This window comes from Malurus melanocephalus, unplaced genomic scaffold (assembly GCF_030028575.1).
Source record: "Malurus melanocephalus ecotype Western Australia unplaced genomic scaffold, MMel_1.1 scaffold_53, whole genome shotgun sequence".
NCBI lineage: Eukaryota > Metazoa > Chordata > Aves > Passeriformes > Maluridae > Malurus > Malurus melanocephalus.
This window is the reverse complement of record NW_026623285.1, coordinates 1,625,525-1,650,336: the sequence shown is the minus strand read 5'-3', so window position 1 is coordinate 1,650,336 and position 24,812 is coordinate 1,625,525. Positions and strand designations below refer to the sequence as shown.

The following is a 24,812-nucleotide window of genomic DNA, read 5'->3' as shown; positions in this document are numbered from 1 at the left end:
CAGAAAACTCACTCGTTGCGCATTTCTTTATTTTTAAAGTTTTTTTAATGGTCGTGATTATTTTTGCCTTGAAAAAATAACRATAGTAAAACCTAAAAACTTTTTCGAAACTTCAGGCTGGGATGCAGGATCTCAAATGAGTTCGGATAGCGGATTTCAGTCATTCTTAGAAATGCAGACGCCCTCGGCTGGGGCAGGAGCAGAGCTCTGCATTGCAGTCAAATTTAAGTGCTTGTGTTTGGCGCTACTCACAAGGTCTGACGGGCTATCTGCAGGGTCTGTGTACATTTGGAAGAGTGTATTTACAGTGTCTGTGTCTGTACGTGCCTGTACGGCCTTTTTTACCTCTGCCCTTTTAATTCCTTTTGAATCGCCTCATCCYGATTTTGGACTGCTTCCTCTAAATTCTCAATCATTTTTTTCTCTTCGCTGTGCCAAAATCCCTCCGTTCTTTCGTACCAACACTGGTTCCGTGAGAGAGGTCTGCAGTGGCAGGAAACCCTGGGGGAAGGCGATCCTGAACTTCCCGTTCGGAAGAGATCGCCAAAGCCCGCGGATTCCCGTCCCGCGCCCGCGTATGCTCCGCGCCTCCGTGGTGCGTGGCTAACGAAACAGGGCTTGCAGATGCCGCCCMGCTTAAAAACCGACGGGATCCTTCCTAATGCAGCCAGGGGTCAGAGCTAGCGGAATGGGAGCTCTGCTAATTCGGTTATATTGGGATTGAGGACGGGGAGTATTTTTTCGGACACGATCGCTCCAGCAGCGCTTCGTTGCTGGGAATTCCGGTTTCATATAACATTTTTATGTGAATGTCKGTTTCTGCCCTGTTTGGGGTCTTTTGCCCCAGAAGGTGGAAGTCACCAAAACCTTAAGTCATTTGCAAAGCAAATTGCTCGAAGCCAAATCGCCTTCGTGGCTCGTATGAAAAATGTACTTTGGGTGAAAATGGATCTAAAACTGTGATAAAAGAGTCGAATATCCCAGCATTACTATGAGCAACGTGACCGCGTGAAAAATGTCTAATTAGTTGCTCTATTTTATTCTTGCTTTCTGTGCAACCTCTCCTGCCTATTGGATGCTGGCAGTGAACAAATGCGGAATTTTACAGGGGAAATAAAAATGCAGTCACGTTCTTTTAAACGCTATTGTTATTGTTATTCATTTGCTATTAGCTTTGGTGAGGAACCAAAAAAATGAAACCCGCTGCTGAAGTTGAGAACCCAAATTCGAATATAAACATCCAGGACTCCTGCAGCTAAGATTATTTTTTCTGAATGGAAAAAGGAAGTTCTACAATCACATTTCACCACAGCTGACTCTTAATAATAAATACAAATGACGTGGAGTTCCGTCTTTCCAGGAAAGAAATACAATTCTTTTTTTTCTATTACGGAGTGTCTATACAATGGGGAGGGGTGTGGGTGTGTGTGTGTGCGGGGGGGAAGCCGAGAAAGCTTTATTTGCATTTTTTAAATTGTTAGGAAATAACTAGCCCCTTGTTTACTGAGACCTTGCAACTGTTCCACAATTTTCGAAATCTAATGGGGGATCRTAGTTTCATTATGGGCCTTTGTAATTTTGAATGTGGGAGAGAGCGGTGTTAAAATAGGACCTCTGTAAGATTTCGGATTAAACTGTTGAGAAGACATGAAAAGAAAAAGAAAAGAGAGTTAAAGAGAGAGGGAGAGAAACAACCCACAAAGCGATGTAAAACTAATTAGAACCACACTTTCGCATGCACAATATTTAGTCGCGATTTTAATAATTGCTCAGTCGTCCCTATCATTTGTTGGGCTCTATTTTCAATACAAGATATTTCGAGTAAATTGAGCCTCTCAYAGATATTTTTTGTGCCCCCTGCATCTTAGTGACCGCGCTCCTTCGCCAGCCACGGGGATAAACAGCGTGAATGTCCGCCAGGGAGAAACCAGGGAGTCGCAGGCATGTTTGCCAAGCGCTCAGCCACGACTTTAATTCCTAACACTGGACTTGGATCTGGCCGCCTCTTACTTTCCCCCGCGCACCCTCCCCTCCTTYTGCGGAGGATTGTAACCCTCCGCTCGGCTTCCGATGCCGCTAGCGTGTGTCCTGCAGTCACAGGAGGTGCCAGCAAATAAATAACTATATTTGCACATAAATTTGATTCACCAGAATGCGGGACGGCCGACTGCGAACGCCCCTTTGATAGCCGCCTGGAGAAGCAGGGTGCCTTTCGGCAGAGGGGAGACGGGGCATTTTCTCCCCTTTCCCCCCGCTGCTTCCCTGCACAGTTGAAGAATTAATTGTGGTGATAAATACCGCCGCCCGGCTCTGCCCGCGCTTCTTCCCTCCCGGCCAGGACGGCGGCTCCGCTCCGGCCGCCGCCGCACCGCCGCCCAGCCCCGGCTCGCCTTCCCGGCCTGGCGAGGGGGTCCCGGTCCAAGGGCAGGGGCGGCGGGGAGGACGAGGAGGGTGTTTCGGTCACTGCCGCCCCGTGCCCGGCGGGGTGGGGTGGTGAAGTGCAGTTTGGTGCGGGCCAGGCTAAATACCGAGCCAGCGCCTGCCCCTGTCCTTCTCCGGCCGGGCGGGGAGGGCCGGCTCTGCGTCGGGGTTTCGGAAAGGGGATACGTTGAATTTGACTTTCCGCTGCCAGCTCTGAGGCGAACGGAACGGTATTATTTACAGTGGGTTCCCAAACTAAACACAATAGTATAATTTAACCTTTCCAAGCACTCGTAAATTTTTACTGCTGTGAAACACAGCGATGCAAATGAGCGCGCTCATAGTTACTGACTTAATAACAACCCCGTGGCTCCCGAAACAATAACTCCTTATGAAATATAATAAATGTATATTTAAATACAGTATACCGCAACTACTATTTTGCTCTTTTTATTGCCTCAGTTATTGTATCATTTTATGTGAAGGTCTCCGATCACAAGGGTGGCGAGAATTTTTTTTCGCGGAGAACACGACCCATTGATGGGATGATTAATTATGATATAAAATAGTCCGCTTAAACGAAAAAAAAAAAAAAAAAGAAAAAGAGAAAGAGGGGAGAGAGAGAGAGAGAGGGAGAGGGAGAGAGAAAGAGGGAAGGGGGGCTGTAATACGGAATCTGATCTTTTAATCTCTGTTGGCCGCAATTAAAACAAACCCCGCCGTATAACTCAAATATCCCTTTGCATAAAAACATATGGCCTCGCTATAAAAATTATGGCTGGAAAACACTGACCCATTAATAGCCCGCGGACTGATTTATACTTTATTGTTCTGCTCCCCCGCCACGTGACASGCGCAGCCAATGGGCGCCTGCGCTGCCCTCAACTTATTACTGACTCTACTTCTCCGCCAGCACCAAGTTGTTACGTGAAACCCGCAGCCCCGAACCGCGGCGGGTCCGCCGCCGCCCGCCCGCCCGCCATGTCGGCTCCCGGGACCCTCAGCAATTACTACGTGGACTCCTTCCTGGTGCCGGAGGGGGACGAGCTGGCGGCGCCCCGCTACGCCCCCGCCCCGCTGGGGCCGCCGCCGCGGCCGGCGGCGCTGGCCGAGCACCCTGAGCTGGCCCCCTGCAGCTTTCAGCCCAAGGCGCCCGTCTTCGGCCCCCCCTGGAGCCCCGCGCACCCCGCCGGCGCCAGCGGCGTCCCCGCCGTCTACCACCCCTACGCGCACCACCAGGCGCCCGTGGCACCGCCCGACGGCAGGTACATGCGTTCGTGGCTTGAGCCTGTGCCGGGCTCCTTGTCTTTCCCCGGGTTACCTACCAGCAGGCATTACGGCATTAAACCTGAACCGCTGGCGGCCAGGAGGGCTGACTGTACCACGTTTGACACTCACACTTTGTCTCTCTCTGATTATGCTTGTGGTTCTCCTCCAGTTGATAGGGATAAGCAATGCCACGAAGGCGCATTCTCTGAAAGCAATGGAGAAAGTGAGGCAAACGGAGAGAAACCGCAGATCGATCCAAGTAAGTGGGACGGCAAGGGTAATGGACTTCAGGGCTCTGCGCCGGCCGCGGGGAGGTGTCGAGGCTTTGGGGCTAATTACGCGGCCGAACGCTGGCCGCTGCTGCCGCCGCTTCGCCAGCCCGCCGGGGTCTGCCATCTGCAAAAGCCAGCGCTGCCTTTCTCAGGCTCGAACGGGATCTAGGACGGCTCTGGCTTTCCAGGCTGACAAGAAAACAAAAACCCACCCTGCAACAGCAACTTAAACAAACATAAAAAAAAGAGAGAGAGAGAGAAATGCAATAGCCGCCCATCCCCGCTCCTGCCACACCAGCAAACTCAGCAGGACGTGAATTCCCAGACATCCTCCTCCCTCGCCGCGTTCCCAGGCGTGGGCAGACGCCGGGGAGAGGGTGCCTAGAAAGCACTGGATGTGAATCTGATCTTTTTTGAGACGGCTCTCAGGCCAGGGCGGCTATTGCTGGGCTGAGAACAGAAACCTCTCAGTTGACTTGATTCTCTCCCCTCCCCCCTTCGTYTACTCGGTGGAAAACCCCGGGCTGGATGCTCCCAGGACTACGAGACTGGTGGCAGAGCGCCTCGGGATTACTATCGCGATTAACGCCGTGCGAATAAGGGTCCTAAGAGGGCGAGGGTTTAATTATGCCAGCTATAGGCTAACTCGCCAGCTCCCTGGGTCTTGCCAGGGCTGACACAGGAGAAGGTAGAAATTGAAAAGAGAAACAATTTCGATGACATGTTGGTCTGACTGATCACTCCCCGGGCTGGCAGTTTGAGGTGTGGGGAGGCCAGGAAGGAGAGAGGGAGCTAGAGAGAGAGGAGGAGAAAGTATTTTAAAATTGTATTCTACTAACAATAAAAAAGGCGAGGGTAGGCGGGGGCAACGGGGCTTGGCCGCGTGTGGTTGCGTGTGACCTCCCCATGTGTCTGTATTTTGGAGTCCTTTGTGCCTCACGATCCTCTGTGCCTGGGGAAATGAGAGCCACGTCCTAAACACGAATACCGGGACACCTGATCGGCTGTTTCTGCGTGGATCTCCCTCCCAGCCCCCTCCCTCCACCCCCTACTCTCCCCCTCAGCCTGAACTTCTGTTGTTTTCGTTGTAGATAATCCAGCTGCAAACTGGCTCCACGCAAGGTCCACCAGGAAAAAGCGATGCCCTTAYACCAAGCATCAGACTCTGGAACTGGAGAAGGAGTTTCTGTTCAATATGTATCTCACTAGGGACCGTAGATATGAGGTGGCCAGACTCCTCAATTTAACAGAGAGACAAGTGAAAATCTGGTTTCAGAACAGGAGGATGAAAATGAAGAAAATCAACAAAGATCGAGCGAAGGACGAATAATGGTGACCCGTGGGTTAAATTGAAAACGCGTAAAGTAAAAGAAAAAAAAAAAAAGAAAAAAGTTAAAACAGACAAAAACATCATCCCCTCGAGCCCTGCCATGCAATGCGTCTGGGTCCAGGCCTCATTTTTCCCCTTGGCAAATTCTGATTATGATTGTACAATGATAGTCACAGAGGCCAGATTGCCAGGAGAGGTACAGTAAGACTTTTAATTTTCTAATAGGAAAGAAAAAGGGGGCATTAGCACGAAAAGGCTGTTTAACTAGCTTGTATAAATCTACCTGTTTCTTCACTTATGGAAAGAAAAAAAAAAAGAAAAAAACTACCTTTTCATAATGCACAACTATTTACGGACTGTATAGTTTAGTCTACGTAGTTAATTTTATTCGCTCTTTGCGTGGCAGAGAGATCTCTGCTCTAATACTTGAACACTGTGTTTTATTGTGGTAATTATGTTTGTGACTCAATTTATGTGCTTGGGTGCTGTACCGGATGTAATGGTGTAAGCTAGAATTCAATTTGAACTCAGGTTGTTTATTATGAAAATTGCATAGAGTATAGCTCTGTAGTGTATTAAGTCTTTTCTGTATAATTAGACAGTTAACCTTTGATTGTAAAATATATATATTATATATATCCCAATGCAAAATAATTAAAAAAAAAAAGGTAGAAAAACGTTCGTTCGGATGTCTGGGAATTACAGTTCTCAAAATATGAAGCAAGTCATTTTAGTATGCACAGTTGATATATATATAGTACTGTCTTTGTCGGTTGTATATATAATCTATATATTAAAAAAAAAAAAAGGTAAATAAACAGACTAGCTTAAATATTGTTTTTGCACCAGTGAGCAGTTAGCAGATTTCGGAGCTATACGTATATGTGAAAAGGGTAACTACCTATGGTTTGTGTTTGAATTTTAATCGAATGATTTGATGGTTATTGTAATGAAGGTTAATTTTATTGATAATAAATTATACATTATAAAAACCTACATTTGGTTATTGTAAATTTGTATCGATTTAAAAAAAATCTGGGAAGTTATGTTGATGCAGAACGTACGCTGTCTATTTTGAAATAGTTACCTCATGGCCTACTGACCAAATCGTTGTCTTGAAATGATATTTAACTTTTTGCCAAATAAAATATATTGATTCTTTTATATTTTGTGATGTTTTAACATTTTTAAGGAAAGGTCCTTCCACAGCACACCGAATCTCGCCAGCAGATGTGGCAGGGCTAGGGCAGCTGTGGAGGTGAGGCAAGGAGTTATATTATTTTCGAGCCAAGGCAAACCCATAGTTCTGTAAATGCAGCCCCCAGGTGATGCAAATTTTGGCTTATTTTCATCCTAAACGGACAGATTCGGGTCCTAATTGTCATAGCTTCTCTGAGGGTAGATATTTCTTCCCCCCCTGCGAGTATGATTCGGTAAGCTGGTGCTTAGCATGTGCGGAGGGAGCCCCTTGGATGGCAGCGGGGCACGGTGCCGCGCTAACATCGTTTTAATAAAATTCGCCGGCAGGGCGGGGGAGCTGGGACCAAACCAAAATGTCCGACGTTCTTTAGTACGGACAATAATGTAAATCAGCTCAGGCAGCGACATTTAAACTGAGATTGTTAATTAGCCTCCACAGAAAATGACCAGCGCTAAGTGTGCTTCCACAACCCCTGAGAGAAGGCTCGCCTTACCACCGAATTTCAAATTCTCTTCTAGAGATAATTGCCCATGCCAAATATGTTATTTCAAACATCATCCGCCTTTTTCCTTCCCTTGTCTTCACTTTTGGTTTGGTATTTTCCCTTTTAAATGTCCCGTGGCAAATAAATACACCCCGTTGCGTTTTACTAGCGCCTCAGATTATATATGTATTTATAGATAGATATAGATACAGATAAAATTTTACTGACAATTATGGTAGAATTTATAGCGTCAATTTTAGCCGCTGATTTAGGCGAAGGAAAGTGGTGGGCTGGCAACAGTCTACAACAGAAAAGACAAAATAGTATTTATTTTTAAAAAGAGAAGATTTTTTTGGAGCGGAAGGTTTCCATACACCCCCTCCCCATTGCATCTACCCCTCCCCCGCCGCCCCAAGCCAAGCCAAACTCAGCAACAAAAGAAAATAGCAAAGTSTATGAGCTTGCTGAAATTTACCCTTGTTTTGGGCGGACATCTTACTGCTCRGAGTGGAAATCCTCCATAACATGAATCGCAGCACGGCTCTACACCTCACCGACCCTTGTTTGCAAATATGGCGAATATCAGTAAAATCCTTCTTGTTTTACTAAGGTACCTTTACATATATATGTATTATTATATGTAATATATATAAATATATAGGTATTTAAAGCAAAATAGGATGGAACACGCTCACGGTCTTGGCAGAAGTTGTTGTTAGGAAAATTCAGAGCCATACTAGAGTGCAATAAAAGAAAATGACKGCTGTAACCGTTTATGGGGTGTAAAACGCTGCAAGGCTAAAGACAAAACTTAGGGAGCCGGTAAGGAGTTTACAGATGTGCAGAACTGCGGGAGGAAGAAAATGTCTTCCACTACACCTTAAAAAAAAAAAAAAAAAAAAAAAAAAGGAAATAAATCCGAGGTAAGATTTGATGAGTTCTAATTAGCAAAAGGGAGCTCGTTCTGGTGTACACACACAAAAAAGCCCCTAATTGATCCCTGAGCCAGTATTTGGGGATGCTGGGACGCCCTCTGTTGTTGCAGACAGAGGCAACTTCAAAGAATCAGCATTAAGAGTGTGTAATAAATGACGGGTCTGCAAACTGTCTGGAATTCGGCTCTTAATGAGTTTACAACTGTCCAGCCACAATTAAGGTTTTCTACAAAAGCCTTTTCATTTGTTTTGTCTGGCTGTTTTAGATAAAGCGGGAGAGCGGAAATAACAACCTTTTATTGGCCTTCCCGTGCTTAAATCCAGGCTGGAAGGTGGACATTTATCTTGCCGTGGGCTGGCGGGCAGAGGCGCGGGCTCCGGCGGACCGGGCAGGGCGGTGGCGGGCCGGCTGTGRCGGCCGAGTGACAGCAGGTGGCGCTGTGAGCCCGCGAAAGAGAGCCCGGCAGCCCTCCGCCATCAAGCGCTCGGCCGCCTCCCCGAAAGCTCCTAAAATGTCGACTTTATGGGAGCATAACTGCCCTTGGAAGCGCCGGGTTGGKTTTAGCAAAGGCCGACAGGTTTGAGGGTGCTTCCCCCCCGCCACTTATCCCCGAGTTTTTTCCTGCCTCATCCCAGTCGGGCGCCGTCAGGGTGGCATTTACCCCCTGGCCACGCTCAGTGCACTCGTGGCAAAAGTAAAGCCTAACCTGCRCCGAGGACACACTGGGCATTTATTATTCTCAAAATATGGAAACGTTTCCTATTATGTGATAGAGACGGATGGAGCCCTGGCACCGAACTGCCAGCTCCTCTTTCTCTCTTTTGCTCCAAACCTTTGCCCTTCCCTGGTGAAGCTCTGAGCCTGCAAACAGGGTRTCCTCATTTCCCGAAGGGACGGTGTGAAATGAAATATTGGGAGGAAGGGGGAACTGAAGGGYTCGGGCAGGATGTAAGAGGGTCTCCCCGGCTCAGCCTGGGACGAGAGCTCCCAAAGAACTACACCCTTGGAGCTCTGGGGTCAACCGATGGATTTTCCAATGCCCTTGTCCGCTCCGCGTGGCTGAGACACGGCCGTGCGGGGAGCCGGCAGTGCCGCAAAAATCTCGTTTGAAAATTATTTAACGGCGGGTGAAATTCTTCAACAGCTGTCTTTGATACAAATAAAAAGCCCTTCTTGTGTCCGAAGCAATTTCAGCTCTGTGGGACCCGTTGTGATTATATTACACAGATGTGAGAAGGCTGATGCTCTGCAAACTTGACGCGTCTCTCAAAGTCATTCCTAACTTGTTCTCGCCGTCTATTTTGTTTCCTCGAATCGTTTTCCGATTTTTTGCCGCTTTGCTTTTGTTGGCTTCCACGTCTTGAGAATGAGGCTTAGTGTGGAGTTGTGGAATATTTTCAGATGGCAATTGTCAAAGGAGACGGGGGAAAAAAAGTAATTGGAAGGAAAATAAATGCAGAAGGAAAGGAAACATAAAATGTGGGCTGAAGTATAAACGTTGTATTTCGTAAGTTTAAGCCAGACAACTAAACAAATAGCTGTATAGTACTCCGTAAATAACACAACTACTTTCTCTGCATCTTACTTACATTTCTTTAATTCAAAGCTAAGCTCTTTATATCGAAATTCAGCACTGGGGAGGAACGCACTGAGCTAGTTTTTCCTTGCACTGATTCAAAGATTTAATTCTTTCTAGGGATAAAGACTAACAGCCACTCCCTGCTTTCTAACAAGAGCCTTCCTATCAAATGTTTGTCTYCAATGGCATTGCTAAACTTACTATGATTAATTTTTTTTTTCCTTGGGCAGTAAAATTATATCGAAATTAAAAAGTGTTTATGCATCGTCATACTAAGTAATAACTTGGCACAGCACGTTCCATTATAATCGCGGATAAATTACGGTGAGAACAGATTCCAAACCAACAAAATCTTCTCTAGTATGAACCACATCAAGATACTGCTTAGTACACAAGCCATAATCAYGTAGTGCTCCCAGGTCGCTTATAACTTACGAGCAATGCTTTATCACTACRTTTTACCTCCCGGAAAAGCGGCAAAGAGGGGTAGTCCAGAGCATACAAGGAAAAAAATTACAGTTAATCCCTCGTAGAGGGATTATTTTTAAAGCATGTGAGAATATTGCCATGACCAAAACCTTGAAATTTGCCACTGTTAATCCTTTCCCCATTGGAAAAAAACAAATTTAAATGAAAAGCGCGTTTATAGGCGCGGGGATCTAATCTTATCTTGTAAGCGACAAAACGAGAGATTTCAGAGGATATTTCAGAAACAGCGTTATGCCTAACTCGCAGAGRGCGAGGGAAGTCAACAAGGAGATCTATGTCCAGGGATCCTTCTAGCATTTATTCAGTGAAGGCTTTTTGATAAATATAAAGGGCTGGCAGGGGGGGAAAAATTCTAAAGCGAAATCCAGTTTAAAAAACCGTGGCGGCGCAAACACACGTAAGCAAATAAAAATACATAAACGCTCAAATTGCAGAGAGTAAGAAAGCTCAAAAYACAGCCACCCAGGCAACCTATTTGRTCCTACGCTATCCATATTTAAGTCCAGACATTGGTAATATTTGCTGTTTCTTCCTTCTTGYATCTTGGTATGTTGTCACCAGAGGAGCAATTTATTGGTCTAATGCCATCTACTTCAGCCTCTTTGATCTTCTTGGTCGTCGTMTTGTTTGCATCTCATTCGTTTAATTTCTCGGGCCTCTATTCCTTTCCAGCAGCCTCTTCTGCCTGCACGTTCCCTCACCATGATTGCGACAGCAGGGATATTGTCTAATATTGGTGAATTGAAAGAAATAACCGAAGGGGCTCTTTCGGCGGCTTCTCCCTTATGCCTGGGACTAATAACTGCATTTTCACATACTTAACACTTGGCAAACATTTACATACATCCGCCACATCTGCATGCTCTGAAGCATCAGTATCTCAGGGATCTGGCTTTCAAGAATCGACTTGCTTCTGTCAGTAACCTGTATTCATGGGGCTGCAATAACCACGCATAAAGGGTGCCAAAGGGTGCGCGGGTGTGTGTGCGGGTGTGTGTTGGAGGTGTGTAGGGGGGGAGAGGGTGCTCGACGTTTACAAAACATGAAGTTAAGGGTCCGTGCGAAATATCGCCAAGAACAATTTTAACTGGTGAGAAAGTCTTTGTACACGGGGCACCAAACTATAATTGAAAGGAGAATTTCCGGGGCAATTCCATTGTGCTTCTTCCAGTTTATGATGTGCAATACAGGCAGGCAGTAAAAGCTGTCTTTACCAGGACTCCCTGTCTGAGGGAAGGAAACTCATTTTACGATCCGTTTAAAGGAAGGGCACGGAGCAGCATCCTCAATGGAGAGCCATTCGCATTGTTGGGGAGCCCAGTGTTTAGAAAAGCAGCGGCTCTCCCCGWTATCCGAGCGTACCGCTGGCGCCTCACGCTCTGGGCTGCAAGGTATGTAGGGCGGAAAGGTAAATCGGGCAGTAAACAGGCAGCGGCGATTTGAAGACATTTGTAGGCAATTTCTTCAACTCTTAAGTTTCGGTTTATTCTGGTTTTTCTTCTTGAGACTTTCAGAAAGTTGAGTCGTCCTTTTTTTTTTTCTTGTTTTTGGCCATTATTTGTGGTGGGTAGTGGCATTTTTTGTGTGTTTTGTTGTTGTGGGTTTGAGGGTTTTTTTTGGTTGTCTTTGTTTGTTTGGGGGTTTGGTTCTTTTGTGTTTTTTTTTTCTTTTTCCTCCTTTCCCGGGGAAGAGTGGCTGTGATTATTTTATTTTTTTCCCCCGGGGGCTGACTGCTGGGGAGCGATTTGATTTCCAAGGCTCGGCAATCCCACGGGACCGGAGGGGGGTGCCCTCCCAAACCCTGTTGCAGCCTTACCGCTTGCGTTTTTTTCCATTTACGATCAAACAACGCGGGGAGGTAACTAGCCACCTCCATTAAACTGGACACGCACATATATACATATATATATAGATTTAAATTATTTAAATCTGATTTTTTCGCAATGCCCCCCTCACGGGGTGCGCGTGTCCCCGGAGGCCGGGCGGCCAGCGCGGGCGGCGGCTGGAGGGCGCTGAGGGGCGCGGAGGCGCCGACGCCGACCCCGGCCCCGGTCCATGTCCCATCCCCATCCCCATCCCCATCCCCATTCCCATTCCCATTCCCATTCCCATTCCTATTCCCGGCCCCATTCCCGGTCCCGTCCCCGGGCCCGGCCCGTCCATGGCCGGGCACTGTCGGGCCCCGGCCGGCACCACCTGTGAGGCGGGCGGGGATTGGCGGGCGGCGTCACATGACCGCTCACGTGCTCCGGGCAGCTCAGTCCAAAAGAAAATGGGGTTTGGTGTAAATCTGGGGGTGTAATGTTATCATATATCACGCTACCTCGTAAAACCGACACTGAAGCCTGCCGGACAACAAATCACAGGTCAAAATTATGAGCTCTTCGTATTATGTGAATGCGCTTTTTAGCAAATATACGGCGGGGGCTTCTCTTTTCCAAAATGCGGAGCCTACTTCTTGCTCCTTTGCAAGCAACTCCCAGAGAAGCGGCTATGGACCAGGCGCGGGTGCCTTCGCCTCCTCCATGCCCGGCTTGTACAATGTGAACAGTACCATATATCAAAGCCCGTTCTCTTCCGGATACAGCCTGGGCTCTGATGCCTACAACCTGCATTGTTCCTCTTTTGATCAGAACATTCCCGTCCTCTGCAATGAGCTAACCAAACCCAGCTGTGAGAAAGCGGAGGAAAGCAACCTGCACAACCAGGCTGAGCCTAATTTCCGGATATACCCCTGGATGAGGTCTTCAGGTAGGGGCGAGCGGAGAGGGCTCGGAGCCGTGGCAGCCAGGCAAAGCGTGTCGCCAGGATTACTGTCAGCACAGCCTTTATGGTTTTAATTATAGCCGAGGCGCCATTGCGTAGAAAGCCCGTGGCATTGTATGTAAATGAGTATCATAAAAGTTTTTATTGCCCAATTAATGGGTTCTAGCCTCGTAAATTTATTTAACTCCATTTGCTATGGAATTTTAGCATTGAGTTGATTYGCGCTGTTTGCTATGAAAAAGCGGAGAGTTGGCTGCGGGTTCCCAGAGCCCCCACGGGTAAGCGTCTCCCCTGCCCTCTTGTCGAAGTTGGGGAAAAAAAATCCCGCTCGCCGGGGAAGGCGGAGGGGTCAGCGGCGTTTAGGACCGGGAGACGGCATGTTGAGGACTTTGCCAGCCCGCGTTGCCGAGRCGTGCCACTCTCGTCCCCCCTGCCCTATCCACGGAGATAAGGATCTATAGAAATGTACTGAACAGGAAAACGGAGGGGGGAGGGGGGGAATGGGGGACAGGGGGGCGAGAGTGTGTGTGTGAAAAAGGAGAGCTCTCTTCTGGAGCTAAATGCTGTGTATTGTTTACGATCCAGGCGGGATGGGGTGGGGGGAGCCCACGACATTAAAATAAAATAAATATAGCCCAGCCTTCCAGCTTTTTATTTCCCCTTGCGAAATGCGAAAGTCTGGAAGGTTTTAGGGAAATACATCGCCTGGGGGGAAAGTTCCTCCTCCCAAAAGCAATTTCCTCCCCCACCTCCTCTCCTGAATGCTTTCTCTTCACTTTTTCTACCTCTCCAGCAACTTAATTTTTACCCTGCCTGAGCAGGGCAGGTCGTGTGGCTAAAATATCTTTGTTAGGGCAAAGTGGGTGGGGGGGCGGGTGAAACTCGAAGCAGGGGATCGTTCACTCTGGGTCGGTCACTTTTTTTATTTGTTTGCTTATTTATTTATTTATTTATTTATTTATTTAAAACATCAAGAAGGCAAATAATAAGAGAAAACTTTCCACTTCTCTTCTTGTCTAACTCCTGGGGGTATGTGTGCCTGTTTTCAGGTCCAGATAGGAAGCGAGGGCGCCAGACTTACACCCGCTACCAGACCCTGGAGCTGGAGAAGGAATTCCACTTCAATCGTTATCTGACTCGGCGGCGAAGGATAGAGATTGCCCATGCTCTCTGCCTGACGGAGAGGCAGATCAAAATCTGGTTCCAAAACCGGAGGATGAAGTGGAAGAAGGAGCACAAGGAGGAGAGCTCCAGCACCCCGGCTCCCACCGAGCCCACGTCAGCAGCAGCCTCTGTYGAGAAAGTGGAAGAAGACGAAGAGGAGGAGGATTAAGGAGTCCCTCTCGAGGAAGTGATATCCTAGAAYGGTGTATGCACATGACAGTTGGAAAAGCTCCCCTTAAAGGAAAAAAAAAAAAAAGAGACTTACTGTTTTTATTAAAAAAAAAAAAAAAATCTGTTCCCTTTAATAATCATCTTAAAAGCGGTCATTTGCAAACATGAAAACATTTAGTGAGTTGGTTTTCCAGCTTTCTCTCCACTCTTCCATACTCCCCAAACCTGCCCTGAGCCGAACCTTTCGGTAATATCCCTAAGAGCATCTTACAATCAGTTTGTTTTATTTTCTTCATTAACTCAAACCTGGGTGGGCTTCTCCAGGGGACATTTCAGTGGGAGAAMTGCTGCTTGCACAGATAGTAAACCGTGACCTTCCGAAGTAACTACCTGACTCCATAGTCCCAATCATGTGTAAGGGGAAAAGTGCATTAGGCTCATATTAAGAAAAACTACCTAATTTTGAATAAGTAGCTCTGCACTTCTCTTTTTGTTTTCTTTTTTTTTTTTAATTGTTGTTAGAAAAGTATTATAAGTAACAGCTACATTAACAAAAGGTAAAACAGCAAGTAAAGGGGGAAAAATCTTCCACAAACCACTACAATCTACAGCAATTATTTGTACTACCTATTTCCAGACTACCTACCTATATATCTTGCTCTGCCTACCTATCTTCGAAAATATACTGTATTTTAGTAGTCAAAGGTTGTTACAAGATTACTAATGTGAATCGCAAAATGCTTTTAGACACATAAGTGTAGTCGTTCGAAAAGCACGCATTAATAGCTTTGGTATAGAATTTGGTACCGAAAAGTCTGAATATATTTAAATTTAAAATAATATATTTATTCCAAAGCAATTATAAATGAAATCCATATGCTGCAATATATCTTTGTTCTCGATTCTTTGCTATTCTGGAAGAGAGGAAGCAAACTCGCCAATATTGTACAAAGCGGTTTAATATCTCCCGTTGGCTTCTACCTTCGGCTGCCTCTGCTAAAGGCCGTTTTCTTATTCTACGTTGATCTTACTTAATATAGCAGAAAGTGTACTTTGGAAAGTGAATTTAAATGATCATGTAACCAACTTTAAAAAAAAATACACAAACTGTTTGTCCTGATTATCTGAACGTGTTAATATGTAATACCATKAATTTTCCTACAATAGCAGATATTGTAATTTTTTGTCATTTATATTCGTCTTGAACCTCATTTGTAAGATCATGTCATAAATTGGGAAGTATGTAATTAATTTGGAAACTTTGTAGCATGATGTATTGTTAAGAACTCTGTATAAATCCGTCTTGAAGGTTTGGCTAAAGTTTATTCWCAAATTGTATGTTACAATGTGTTTCGATGTGTTCGTTGTGAACATTTGGATATGCCGTGTAAGTATTGGAAGTGGGAAAAAAAATGTCTGTGAACTCTCTTTGGAAGTGATACCGTGTTCAACTATTTCCCACGATAAATGTGTTTTATGTTACACAGAAAATAAATATGCTTGTTGACAATGAATTGTGTTTCTTTATTAAGGGACCAGTTCGAAGGAAGTACCAAAAAAAAAAAATTACATAGACAAATAGAGAAATTAGATCATTTAAACATTTTTTTTCAGTAATCAAAAGGGAAAAAAAAAATCCAAAGTGATGAATTGATAGGAATCAGTCAATATCTCTATCTCGACTTCGTGATTTTTTTTCCCCTAGTGTTGTTGATTAATAAAGCGGAAAGCCTTCTTTATGGGAGAGCTTCCTTCCACCGTGTTCCCGTGTCCTCTTGCAGTCATAACCCCAGTCCAGGCGAGCGGCGATCAAGCCGAAATCGCACGCAGTGAAAGAATATTTTGAAATGAACAGAAAGTGCAATGCGAAACTTCCAAGTGTAAATGATCTGATCGGATACATGTGTGGTTTGTGCGTGCGGCTTTCGGGGGCCAGGGGGCATCACGGTGCACGAAAATGGGGRAAAATTGCCCAGCTTTTGAAAACATCTCATTTTTGTCAGGTACCACGTAATGTCTAYGTGATCTAATATTTCCCCCACCATTTTTTTTTTTTTTTATAATTTAAAAAAAAAATCTAACCCGAAAAGTCCCTTTATTTGGCCGGGTAAATAGAGGTAGRACTGGTGCATCATTTGCGCTGAAGTTCCCGTTTTTCTACTGCACTCCGTTCCTTTTCAACGTACTAATTGTGATTTTAATAAAATTAGTACAAAGTCCAGGTCTTTTAAAAAACTCCAGGGCTGCCTCTGTGGTAAGATGGCGCCTCTCTAAGACCTGCCTCTTCTTAGTGATGAGGAAAAGGCCATAAATCCGTTGTTGTTTATGAAAATTTACAACTTTGCAATACAACTTTATGAGTTGTTCGGTTTTTCCATTGGTCGTTGTCGGTCATGTGGATGGTAACCGTGAACATGAACTTTTTTATAATTTCCCTTGCGAGAATAGAGCCGCATTCTTTTGCTGAGCTCTGTCCTGCTTCGGATCTCTCTGGCTTTCAATCCCCATTTCATTTGTTCTTTGTAAGGCAATAGTGAACAAAGTGTACGGAGGTTCGGCATAAGCAGCCGCCTAGAACACAGATCCGGGATGGCAATTTCCAGTTCCCCCGCTGGAAGGTGTGGCATATTGGATTCAAAGCACTGGCGTGGCAGATTTTCAACTTGCAACCTGGCTAATTTCCTGCTTCTTCTGGCACCAAAAGGAGGGCGATTCGTCTCCTGTGCAGCCAAAGCGACAGCTGTCAAAGTCGCAGGGGCTCCTGTGAGCCAGAACCTAAAAGGTGAGAAATGTATATGACACTACTGTAAGCAGGGAAAATTGTTTAATACGTTTAAATATTAGACATGTGCAATTAAACCAAATGGAAATGTTGCTAGCCAAAAATAGAGATGCCTGCAGCTCAGTTGATTTTGATTTAACCTGTGCATGCAAAAATATGCCTAAATAAAATGTTTATTTTCTGTGATTTAGCAAGGAAGCCGTGGATTTTATTTTTTTTTTCACGAAGTTAATTTCGTTTTGCATTMGTCAGTGGTATATTGTGACGTTCAGGTTATTTACTAATAATTCAGTTTTACAGCATCAATGGACGGGATTTTTTTCCCCAGCACGAGGGAAAAAAGTGATATTTCAAAACATGTTTTTGAATTAATTCGCAGCATTAACTCATTAACCTAAATTTCATTTGCGGTTGACGAAATTTGGACGCAATTTATTTTTTACTATTTCATAAAAAGAACCCCAAACAAACAGCATAATGTCTCCTAGCTTCTCTGCTATGTCCAGAAGGAAGGTTATTCCTAGACGGGGGGGGAAACGGTGCGAATGTGTCTTATATTTTCTTTATCAGATCAAGTGCTGCCTGCATAAATCGCTTGCCCCGCCGTGGGTCCGTTCCCGGCGGTTCGCGGCGTGGGCGCCTTGCGCGCCTCGGCTGCGCGGAGCGGGCTTGGCGGCGGCTGAACCCATTTCAGCGCCGGACATGGAGCTTTCCCCCTCCTTTCTGTCCTTGTTGTGACTGTTACGGTGCGGCGCTGGGGCGGGGGAGCGGCGGGTCGGTCCCCGCGGGGTGTGCCGGCTGGGGACAGCGGGGACTCGGGGACGGCGCCCCCGGGACCCCCCGCCGCTGCCGCCCGGCTCCGCTCCCGCCTCCTCAGGGCGAAGCAGCGGCTTGGAGGGCTTTAAGCGGCGGCCCCGGCTCTGCCTGTGCCGCCGGGCTGATAAAGCACTGCATTTGCATTGCATTGCGGTATCCGCCGGACTGGAGCTGCAGTGAGCGCCGGATTATTTATTGCGGGGCCGAGGATGCTCAGTGCTGCCACGGCGTGGCGGGATGGCGGAGGCGGGCGTGGAGTGGAGCGGCCCCCGCAGTCCCTGGAAGAGCAGCGCTGGCAGCCTGCGCCGCTCGGGGAAGCCCAAATAAAAGACCAAGAGGGGGAAAAAAAAAATCCGGCCTACCTTATTCTATGGGAGTATCGGAGCTCGCTACCGGGCAAGATATTCCGGCAGGACCGGTTCTTCCCACACCCCTTCCCCTCCGCTTCTACCTCGATGTGTGTCAACTGCAAGTTACTACGGTGRGAGCCGGCTGGGGACAGCCCGTCCGCGTCCCCCCGGCCAGGCTCCCTGTACCCCGCCAGTCTAAACAACGGTCCGCCTTGCCCAAACTGTTTGGATTAGGAGCTATTAGTTAAAGGTTGGTTTTGATGACGCTGGCGAGCACGAGAATGGTTTGAAAGTGGTTTTACATTCGAGGAGAAGGAGGCTTTTAAGCTTAAGAGGGTAACTRCTCCCGCACCTGTATCCTAAAGTGGCTGGCGTCGCGGACGCATTTTCGGCGGAAGGAGGAAGGCGAGGTGTTCTGTGGAGAAGGTGCTGGGGGTGCGTGGAATTACGCAAACAAATAAACAGGGTATGAAATACACGGGTATCGCGAAGTGTGACTTTGTTGCGGCGGCGAAATGCAGCGGCTGGCTTGCTTTCTGCTTTTCCAGAGTGGGGGCGGGAATGGCGAAGGAAAACTGCTGCAAAATGTGTCCAGGCAGGACGTTTTTTCGGCAGACCTGGGGGGTAGCAGATTATTGTAATTCGGGGTTTTCTGGTGTAGGGGGAGGAGCGGAAAGGACGCCTGAATGTGACTGAAGCAGAGATTGCAGTGCAGATTGTTTAGCTGTCACTGTAACTACTCTAACACGACCCAGTCAAGCAAACGTGCACATTTCATTCCTTTTCGTATTATGGGATCGTCGAAGAAATATTTTCGCTGCCTGCGGTCGGGCTTTCACAACTTGGTTTGGATGCRAACAGTAACTTGAAAAACGGGAAAGAAACAAAAAGAAACAGAGGGGGGAAATCAGACTATAACAGATGCTATAAAATGTAAATATAACTAAGCCTTGAGCGATTTTTATTTTAAATTTTGTTTTGGTCTTTGTGTGACGGATTCAAACAAAAGATCGTCTGCCCACAACTTTTTAGAAGTAAGGCCGGTGCGTTTTACTTGTCCTGAGTATTCATTTTTTCATGGTGCGTTTTCGTTGYGACCTAAATCGACGAAAACATGCTCTTTTAAAAGCCTTTTTGTCTTTAGCGTGCTCTCTGAGTGTGCTTGCTTGCTGGTGTTTCCTCCTTTTTAAACTCTATTCTCACTGAGTAAAAAAAAAAAAAAAAAACCCAACTTATTTTTTCCGTTGAAATCTGCTTTTCAGGAAATACATGTTTCTGAAGTGACCTCTCAAAGCATGCAGCTAGTGAGCTGTAATTCCACCAGGTGTGTTTGTGGATTAGCTGGGCTGCAGAGGTTAAGGAAGTTGAAAAAAAGCCCGAAGGCAATCAACATCTCAATGTGAAAGTCCAGCTGAGACTGCAAACAATACAAACTATTGTGGAGCGATGTTTTAACTCACTACTGTTTTATAGGTATCGTAATCTGGCCCCGGAAATGAGACAAATAGTCTCCCAACAACAACAAAACTCTCCTTTGAAAGCCGCTTTAGGAAACGGGGCTCGTACGAATGTCACTTTACGTGACAGAGCGCGTTTAAAATTAGTCTATTCAATCTGTTGTAATGGGCACGGATTATGAGTAAACACAGCTTGGAATGAACAGCCTCATGTTATCTGCAGGAACTGCAGGGTTACGGCTGAATTAAATGCGCATCAGCGAATTTCATCAGCACTGTTACTGTCCGAGCCCTGGGCCAAGAATTATATTTCCGCTATGGGGTAACTGCCATATTGAAAAATGAAGGTGGAAATGTTTGTTTCGTGTATTGTTCTTCCCCTCTTAAAGACACAAATCCACCCTTAATCAAATTATTCGGAGCAACAACGAAACCGATTGGCTTCTGCTGACTCATTAGCGGGGTTTTATTAATTAGGAATAGTCCTACTGGCTCGTTTTTGAATTTGAATGTTTGATTCCCTCGGCTCTACTCTGGTGGGAGGGGGGTAGACTTGGGCAAAAGAGACACATGGAACTTTATCTGGGCTGCCGGGAGGGCGCCGGGAGCCCATACAGCTCTTCCCGAGGCCTCCTCGGGCACCTGGTGCAAATCAAAAATCCCACTCCCCAATAGGCCACCGCCACAAGCTCCTCGTTAATTATGGGGATGTTCATTAAGATACGAGACCTCTTCCACTGCAGGATGCGTTAGCCTCTCTCACAAAAGCTGGGCTCGGCGTGGGGTGGGCTCCCTGAGCTCCGAAGGAAAGCCTTAGTGGAGGGGCAATTTTCGACTGAATGGATAAATAAATACGTTTTAGAATAGCTTAGAAAGTGTTGGATTCGGTTGTGGCATCGCGAAGGCAAAATGGAGAGAGGCCGGGCCCCCCTCGCCCCCCACTTTGAGAGGCGCTCSCTTTCACGCGGTCCCCCTTTCACGTGCTCCCTCCGCTCCAAAGTTTCCCTCCGCAGCATCCTCCACGCCGTCTCCTTCCCTCCCTCCTCTTTCCCTCCGCCGGAGAGCCGGGGGCGGTTCGCCCACCCTTCCCGCGGGGTTGCGCGACTCCCCTGTCGTGGGGCCTCCAACTTTTAAGGGCGCCCCCCTCCACACACCTCCGGCAGCCGTGCGGGGGTGGGGGGTGTCCCCGCTCGCCGCTGTCACACGGCCCGCGCTGCCGGGAATTATCGCTGTTACTGTTGTTATTATTATTGGATTATTCTCCCGCGGAGGGGCGGTGCCGCGGCGGGGGCGCGGCCGGTCCCGCGGGCTGCGCGGCGCGGTGCGAGGGGCGCGGGGCGGCGCGGCGGGGCCGGGGCTGCCGGTAAGTTGGCGGCKCGGTGGCGGCGGCCCCGGGGGAGCGGGCGCCGCTCGCGCTCCCATTGGCCGCCCCGCCGTCAGCTGCTCCTATTTTCTGCTGTCGCTTTTGGCGCTCGGCCATCCAGAAACAAACCACTTCGATGACTCCTAATAGTTATCGCCAGATGTACTAATACACAACAAATCACGGTCCGGGAGAGGGGGAGAGCAAATGAGTTCCTATTTTGTGAATCCCACTTTCCCGGGGAGCCTGCCCGGGGGCCAGGACTCCTACCTCGGGCAGATCCCCCTGTACCCGGCGGGCTATGATGCTCTCAGGCATTTTCCGGCTTCGTACGGGGCAAGCAGCCTGCAGGACAAGACTTACACCTCACCTTGTTTCTACCAACAGTCCAACACCGTCATTGCTTGCAATCGGGCTTCCTATGAGTACGGAGCCTCTTGTTTTTATTCGGACAAGGACATTAGTAGCGCCTCTCCTTCCGGCAGTGGCAAACAGAGGGGGCCCGGGGACTACCTGCACTTTTCTCCCGATCAACAGTACAAATCCAACGGTGGCCAAACCAAAATTATAAATGACGAAGGCACCGACCGGAAGTACACGAGCCCTGTTTACCCCTGGATGCAGCGGATGAACTCCTGCGCTGGTAAGGCATCTCGGTACAATCAAGGGCGGGGAGGGGAGGAAAAGGAAAAGTTTCTTTCTTTCTTTCTTTTTTTTTTTTTTCCTGTTCTTACATRAAGTCTAGTTTGCTGGAGAAACATGGTTCCTACATGGCAATATGTAGCATGAAACCTTCCCTGGTTATTTTAGACCTGGCACGCTGGCACCCAGGGAACGGTGGCGAAGATCCCAGCATGTAGGTTTACTGGTGAAAGTTACTGGGGATCCTTAGAAAGTACAGGGGGGGGAAAAAAAAAAAAGACCAAAGCAGTTTTATCACTCTCTTAAAGCCATTCCAAAGCCTCTGCTCTGCTTCTTCATTGTCAGAGAGCGATGCATGGAATATGCCCTCTGTACTGAGGATCCAATGCATTTGTGGTACATTCCTCCTCGCCCCCCTCCCCCAGCTCATTAGCTTGTGAGTATTGGATATTGAGAGCACGTTTCTGGGGCCGTGGGCGCACTTCCATGTCACAGCGAATTTTTTCTGACTTAGGAGTCAACTTCACATAATTTAACTATTCTGTGCAGGAGTGGTGCTGGGGGAGTGGGGGGTGGGGGTGGAGTGGGAAGGTTGTATTGGGGTGACATTTATTTTTTATAATCCCAAATTTAAACGTTTACTTCAAGTATTTGCTAATGACTCGTCTTCTATCCTCCCGAGTTTATGTTTGCTGCAGGGTAGGTCTCATTSCTTTTTTTWWWWAAATTAAACTTTYAGCAAAACCATTCTGATGCTRCTTTGCATTCAAGAGCAATAAATTCAGGAGCAAATGGCAAAACGCTCTTCTAAGATCTTTAGCTGAATGTCTATAATTATACTTAGAGACCTTCTGTAGCCACAGCCACGGCAATGGCTGTGTGTTTGTGTCAACACAGCCGCATGTGCGTGCACACACACGCACAGCCACATGCGTGAGGCTCCCCGGATAGCACACGTGTGCCTGTGTCTGTGTGTGCGCGCACAGGCTCCCAGCGCGCAGAGCAGCCACTGCTCAGCGATTCACACTCTGCTACCTCCTGCACCTTCCCTAGGTCCAGCTTAAAGCCTCTTTGTATATCCCACTCACCCCACGGCCGTAAGCACACTGTACATCTGCATTTACAGCTCGTCAGGCAGGAGAAAAGGAAAAGAGAGAATTGGGGAAAAAAAAAAAAAAAATAAAAAAAAAAAAAAAAAAAAAAAAAAAGCCTCCAGGAAACCAGAGCAGCTTCCCCCGCTCCCCGTGATTGTGCCTGCAAAAGGAGGCAAGAATATACTAATAGCTCTTTCTGCTTGGAAATCACTGGGCCCTGTCCAATGCGATCATTTTGTCTTTACTTCTACAGGTACAGTATATGGAACACATGGGAGACGAGGGAGGCAAACTTACACCAGATACCAAACGCTAGAGTTAGAGAAGGAATTTCATTTTAACAGATACTTAACCCGAAGACGACGTATTGAGATTGCAAACGCTCTCTGCCTTACTGAACGCCAGATTAAAATATGGTTTCAAAACAGGCGGATGAAATGGAAAAAGGAAAACAAATTCATAAATTCCACACAGCCCAGCAGCGAAGAAACAGAGGAAAAGTCAGGGGAGTAGAACCACGTTTAATAAACGCTACCAGGCCTTTCCTTAGTGCTTCCTACTACTATTATTATTATTTACCTTCTGTTCCTTCTGCTACTAAATCCTATAGGTTTGTCACAGTCTATTAATCCCCAAAAGGCTTGGTTAAAAGATGTATATTTGCAATCATCTGTGACTTACTTTAATATATGTGGAAGCCTCAGCTTTTGAGCTACAGGCATGTATGTATGTAACCACCTTCCCAAAGCATATATGGCGTTGGTTAAAGTATTAGAGAATCGGCCCAGAATTTTAAATATTTGAGATGAGCATTTCTGTCTGTGTGAGTGTCGCTGGTGTGTTTGTGTGAGAAAAGATAAGCAAATTATTTTTAATCCTTTTTCTTTAATTAGAAATGTTCATATTGTAGAAAGACAAGAGATTTTAGAAAACACTTGGTTTATGTTTTTGCTAGCTCCCGCTACAGCGGGCTGTCTCGTTATGCTGTGTGATGTAGTTTATGATCTGCAGGGGGGAAAAAAAGTTTTAGCTATGTATAAGATATTTAAATAGTAAAAGGAAGAAAAATCCTTTTTAAAAAAATCGTTCTATTAATCCCTGTGTATAAACTTTCAGTTAAAGTGAAGATGTTGCAGGGAGATTTTTTTTTTTTTTTTTAATGCCGCTAAACTGCTTAATCTGCACTACTAGTATTAAAGTAAAAACTCGGCGTTAAACTTCAGGGGAAGCGAGGAAAGAGATTTCGAAGCGGGCAATTTTCTSTGGTTCCCGTTGAGCGTATGCTGAGGTTTTGGTGAACTAGCTGTACACTGAAGGGGCTTTGAATTATGGACTGCATTTCTTGGGGCTTCGTGAGCTTAGAGCGATTTTTTTTTTTTTTACCTCTCTTTCTTTCTCACCTTTCTTTCTTTCTCTCTTTCTCTTCCTTTCTTTCTTTATTATTTTTTTTTAAAAAAATCTTATTTACACGGGRGTTTTCTTTTCTGCTTCTATGGTATCTCAATTCACATTCGCATTACTTAGCACTGGAAAAAAAATAAATTGATATTCTGAAGAAAAATAGCTGCCATAAAATGCTTCCACTTTGAGTTCTGTAAAAGTAAAATAAGTGCAGCAAAAATATTGATTAATATATAAGTTATATCTCTCTATGTCATGTTGAGTGTGCATGAGTGTGCGTGTGAAGCTGTGTCCTAATGCACTTGTATACGCATCGAGGCTCTTTTGTTTGGAAGGCAACACAATTTGGGCTAGCACTCCAAATGTTTTAAAAGCCAAATCTGGAAAATACTAATGCAAAATGGCTACCGCCGCATTTAGAGGTTTTTTTATTCCCTTCCAAGAGGCGATAAAATAACGGCGGCAGTAAAGCCGCCTGGAATTTGACCCCCTAGTTGGAAAAACGCTGCACGTTATTTCTCTTTAATAGATATCTGCCATTTCACATCGGCAGGACCCGGCTGCCTCTCGAAAGCTCCGGCACGGGAGTAAGTGTGGGGAGAAATTATATATATATACATATCTATGTAGAAGGCGCATAAGCCTTGTCAGCATCCGAGAACGGATCGTAGAGGATTTGTGAACTGGTGTAAATAAGCCTCGCACGGAGGAGAAGGCAGGCACAAAGCGGAGCGCTCTCTGCACGCCCAGCTCCCCGGCTGCCGGCCCGGAGGAGCAATCCCCGCCGGCCCCGCAACCTCGCCGCTGGTTGCCGGTGCCCATGGC

At 46.6% G+C, this 24,812-nt stretch overlaps 4 protein-coding genes across 5 annotated transcripts in view; all 4 read left to right on the top strand.

The window, feature by feature from the left end:
* Window positions 1-3,062: 3,062 nt before the first annotated feature.
* Window positions 3,063-6,465, top strand: HOXA9 (homeobox A9). Its single transcript, XM_057365506.1, has 2 exons — window positions 3,063-3,949; window positions 5,054-6,465. The coding sequence occupies exons 1-2, from the start codon at window positions 3,403-3,405 to the stop codon at window positions 5,290-5,292; spliced, it is 786 nt and encodes a 261-aa protein (XP_057221489.1). The 5' UTR covers window positions 3,063-3,402; the 3' UTR covers window positions 5,293-6,465.
* A 5,680-nt stretch (window positions 6,466-12,145) lies between these two features.
* On the top strand, window positions 12,146-15,618 carry HOXA7 (homeobox A7). The gene is made up of 2 exons (XM_057365505.1): window positions 12,146-12,732; window positions 13,797-15,618. The coding sequence occupies exons 1-2, from the start codon at window positions 12,357-12,359 to the stop codon at window positions 14,078-14,080; spliced, it is 660 nt and encodes a 219-aa protein (XP_057221488.1). The 5' UTR covers window positions 12,146-12,356; the 3' UTR covers window positions 14,081-15,618.
* Window positions 15,619-16,460: 842 nt separating this feature from the next.
* Window positions 16,461-24,812, top strand: part of HOXA3 (homeobox A3) — a 45,527-nt gene continuing 37,175 nt past the window's right edge. The window contains exon 1 of one of the 2 annotated variants that reach the window (XM_057365500.1): window positions 16,461-16,864. In XM_057365500.1, coding sequence (XP_057221483.1) covers window positions 16,672-16,864 — 193 coding nt within the window. In that variant the 5' untranslated portion in view covers window positions 16,461-16,671. The remainder of the gene's footprint in view (window positions 16,865-24,812) is intronic. The other variant, XM_057365490.1, reaches the window with a different exon arrangement.
* On the top strand, window positions 20,857-24,806 carry HOXA6 (homeobox A6). Its single transcript, XM_057365503.1, has 2 exons — window positions 20,857-21,493; window positions 22,840-24,806. Exons 1-2 carry the CDS (start codon window positions 21,058-21,060, stop codon window positions 23,097-23,099), a joined length of 696 nt encoding a protein of 231 aa, XP_057221486.1. The 5' UTR covers window positions 20,857-21,057; the 3' UTR covers window positions 23,100-24,806.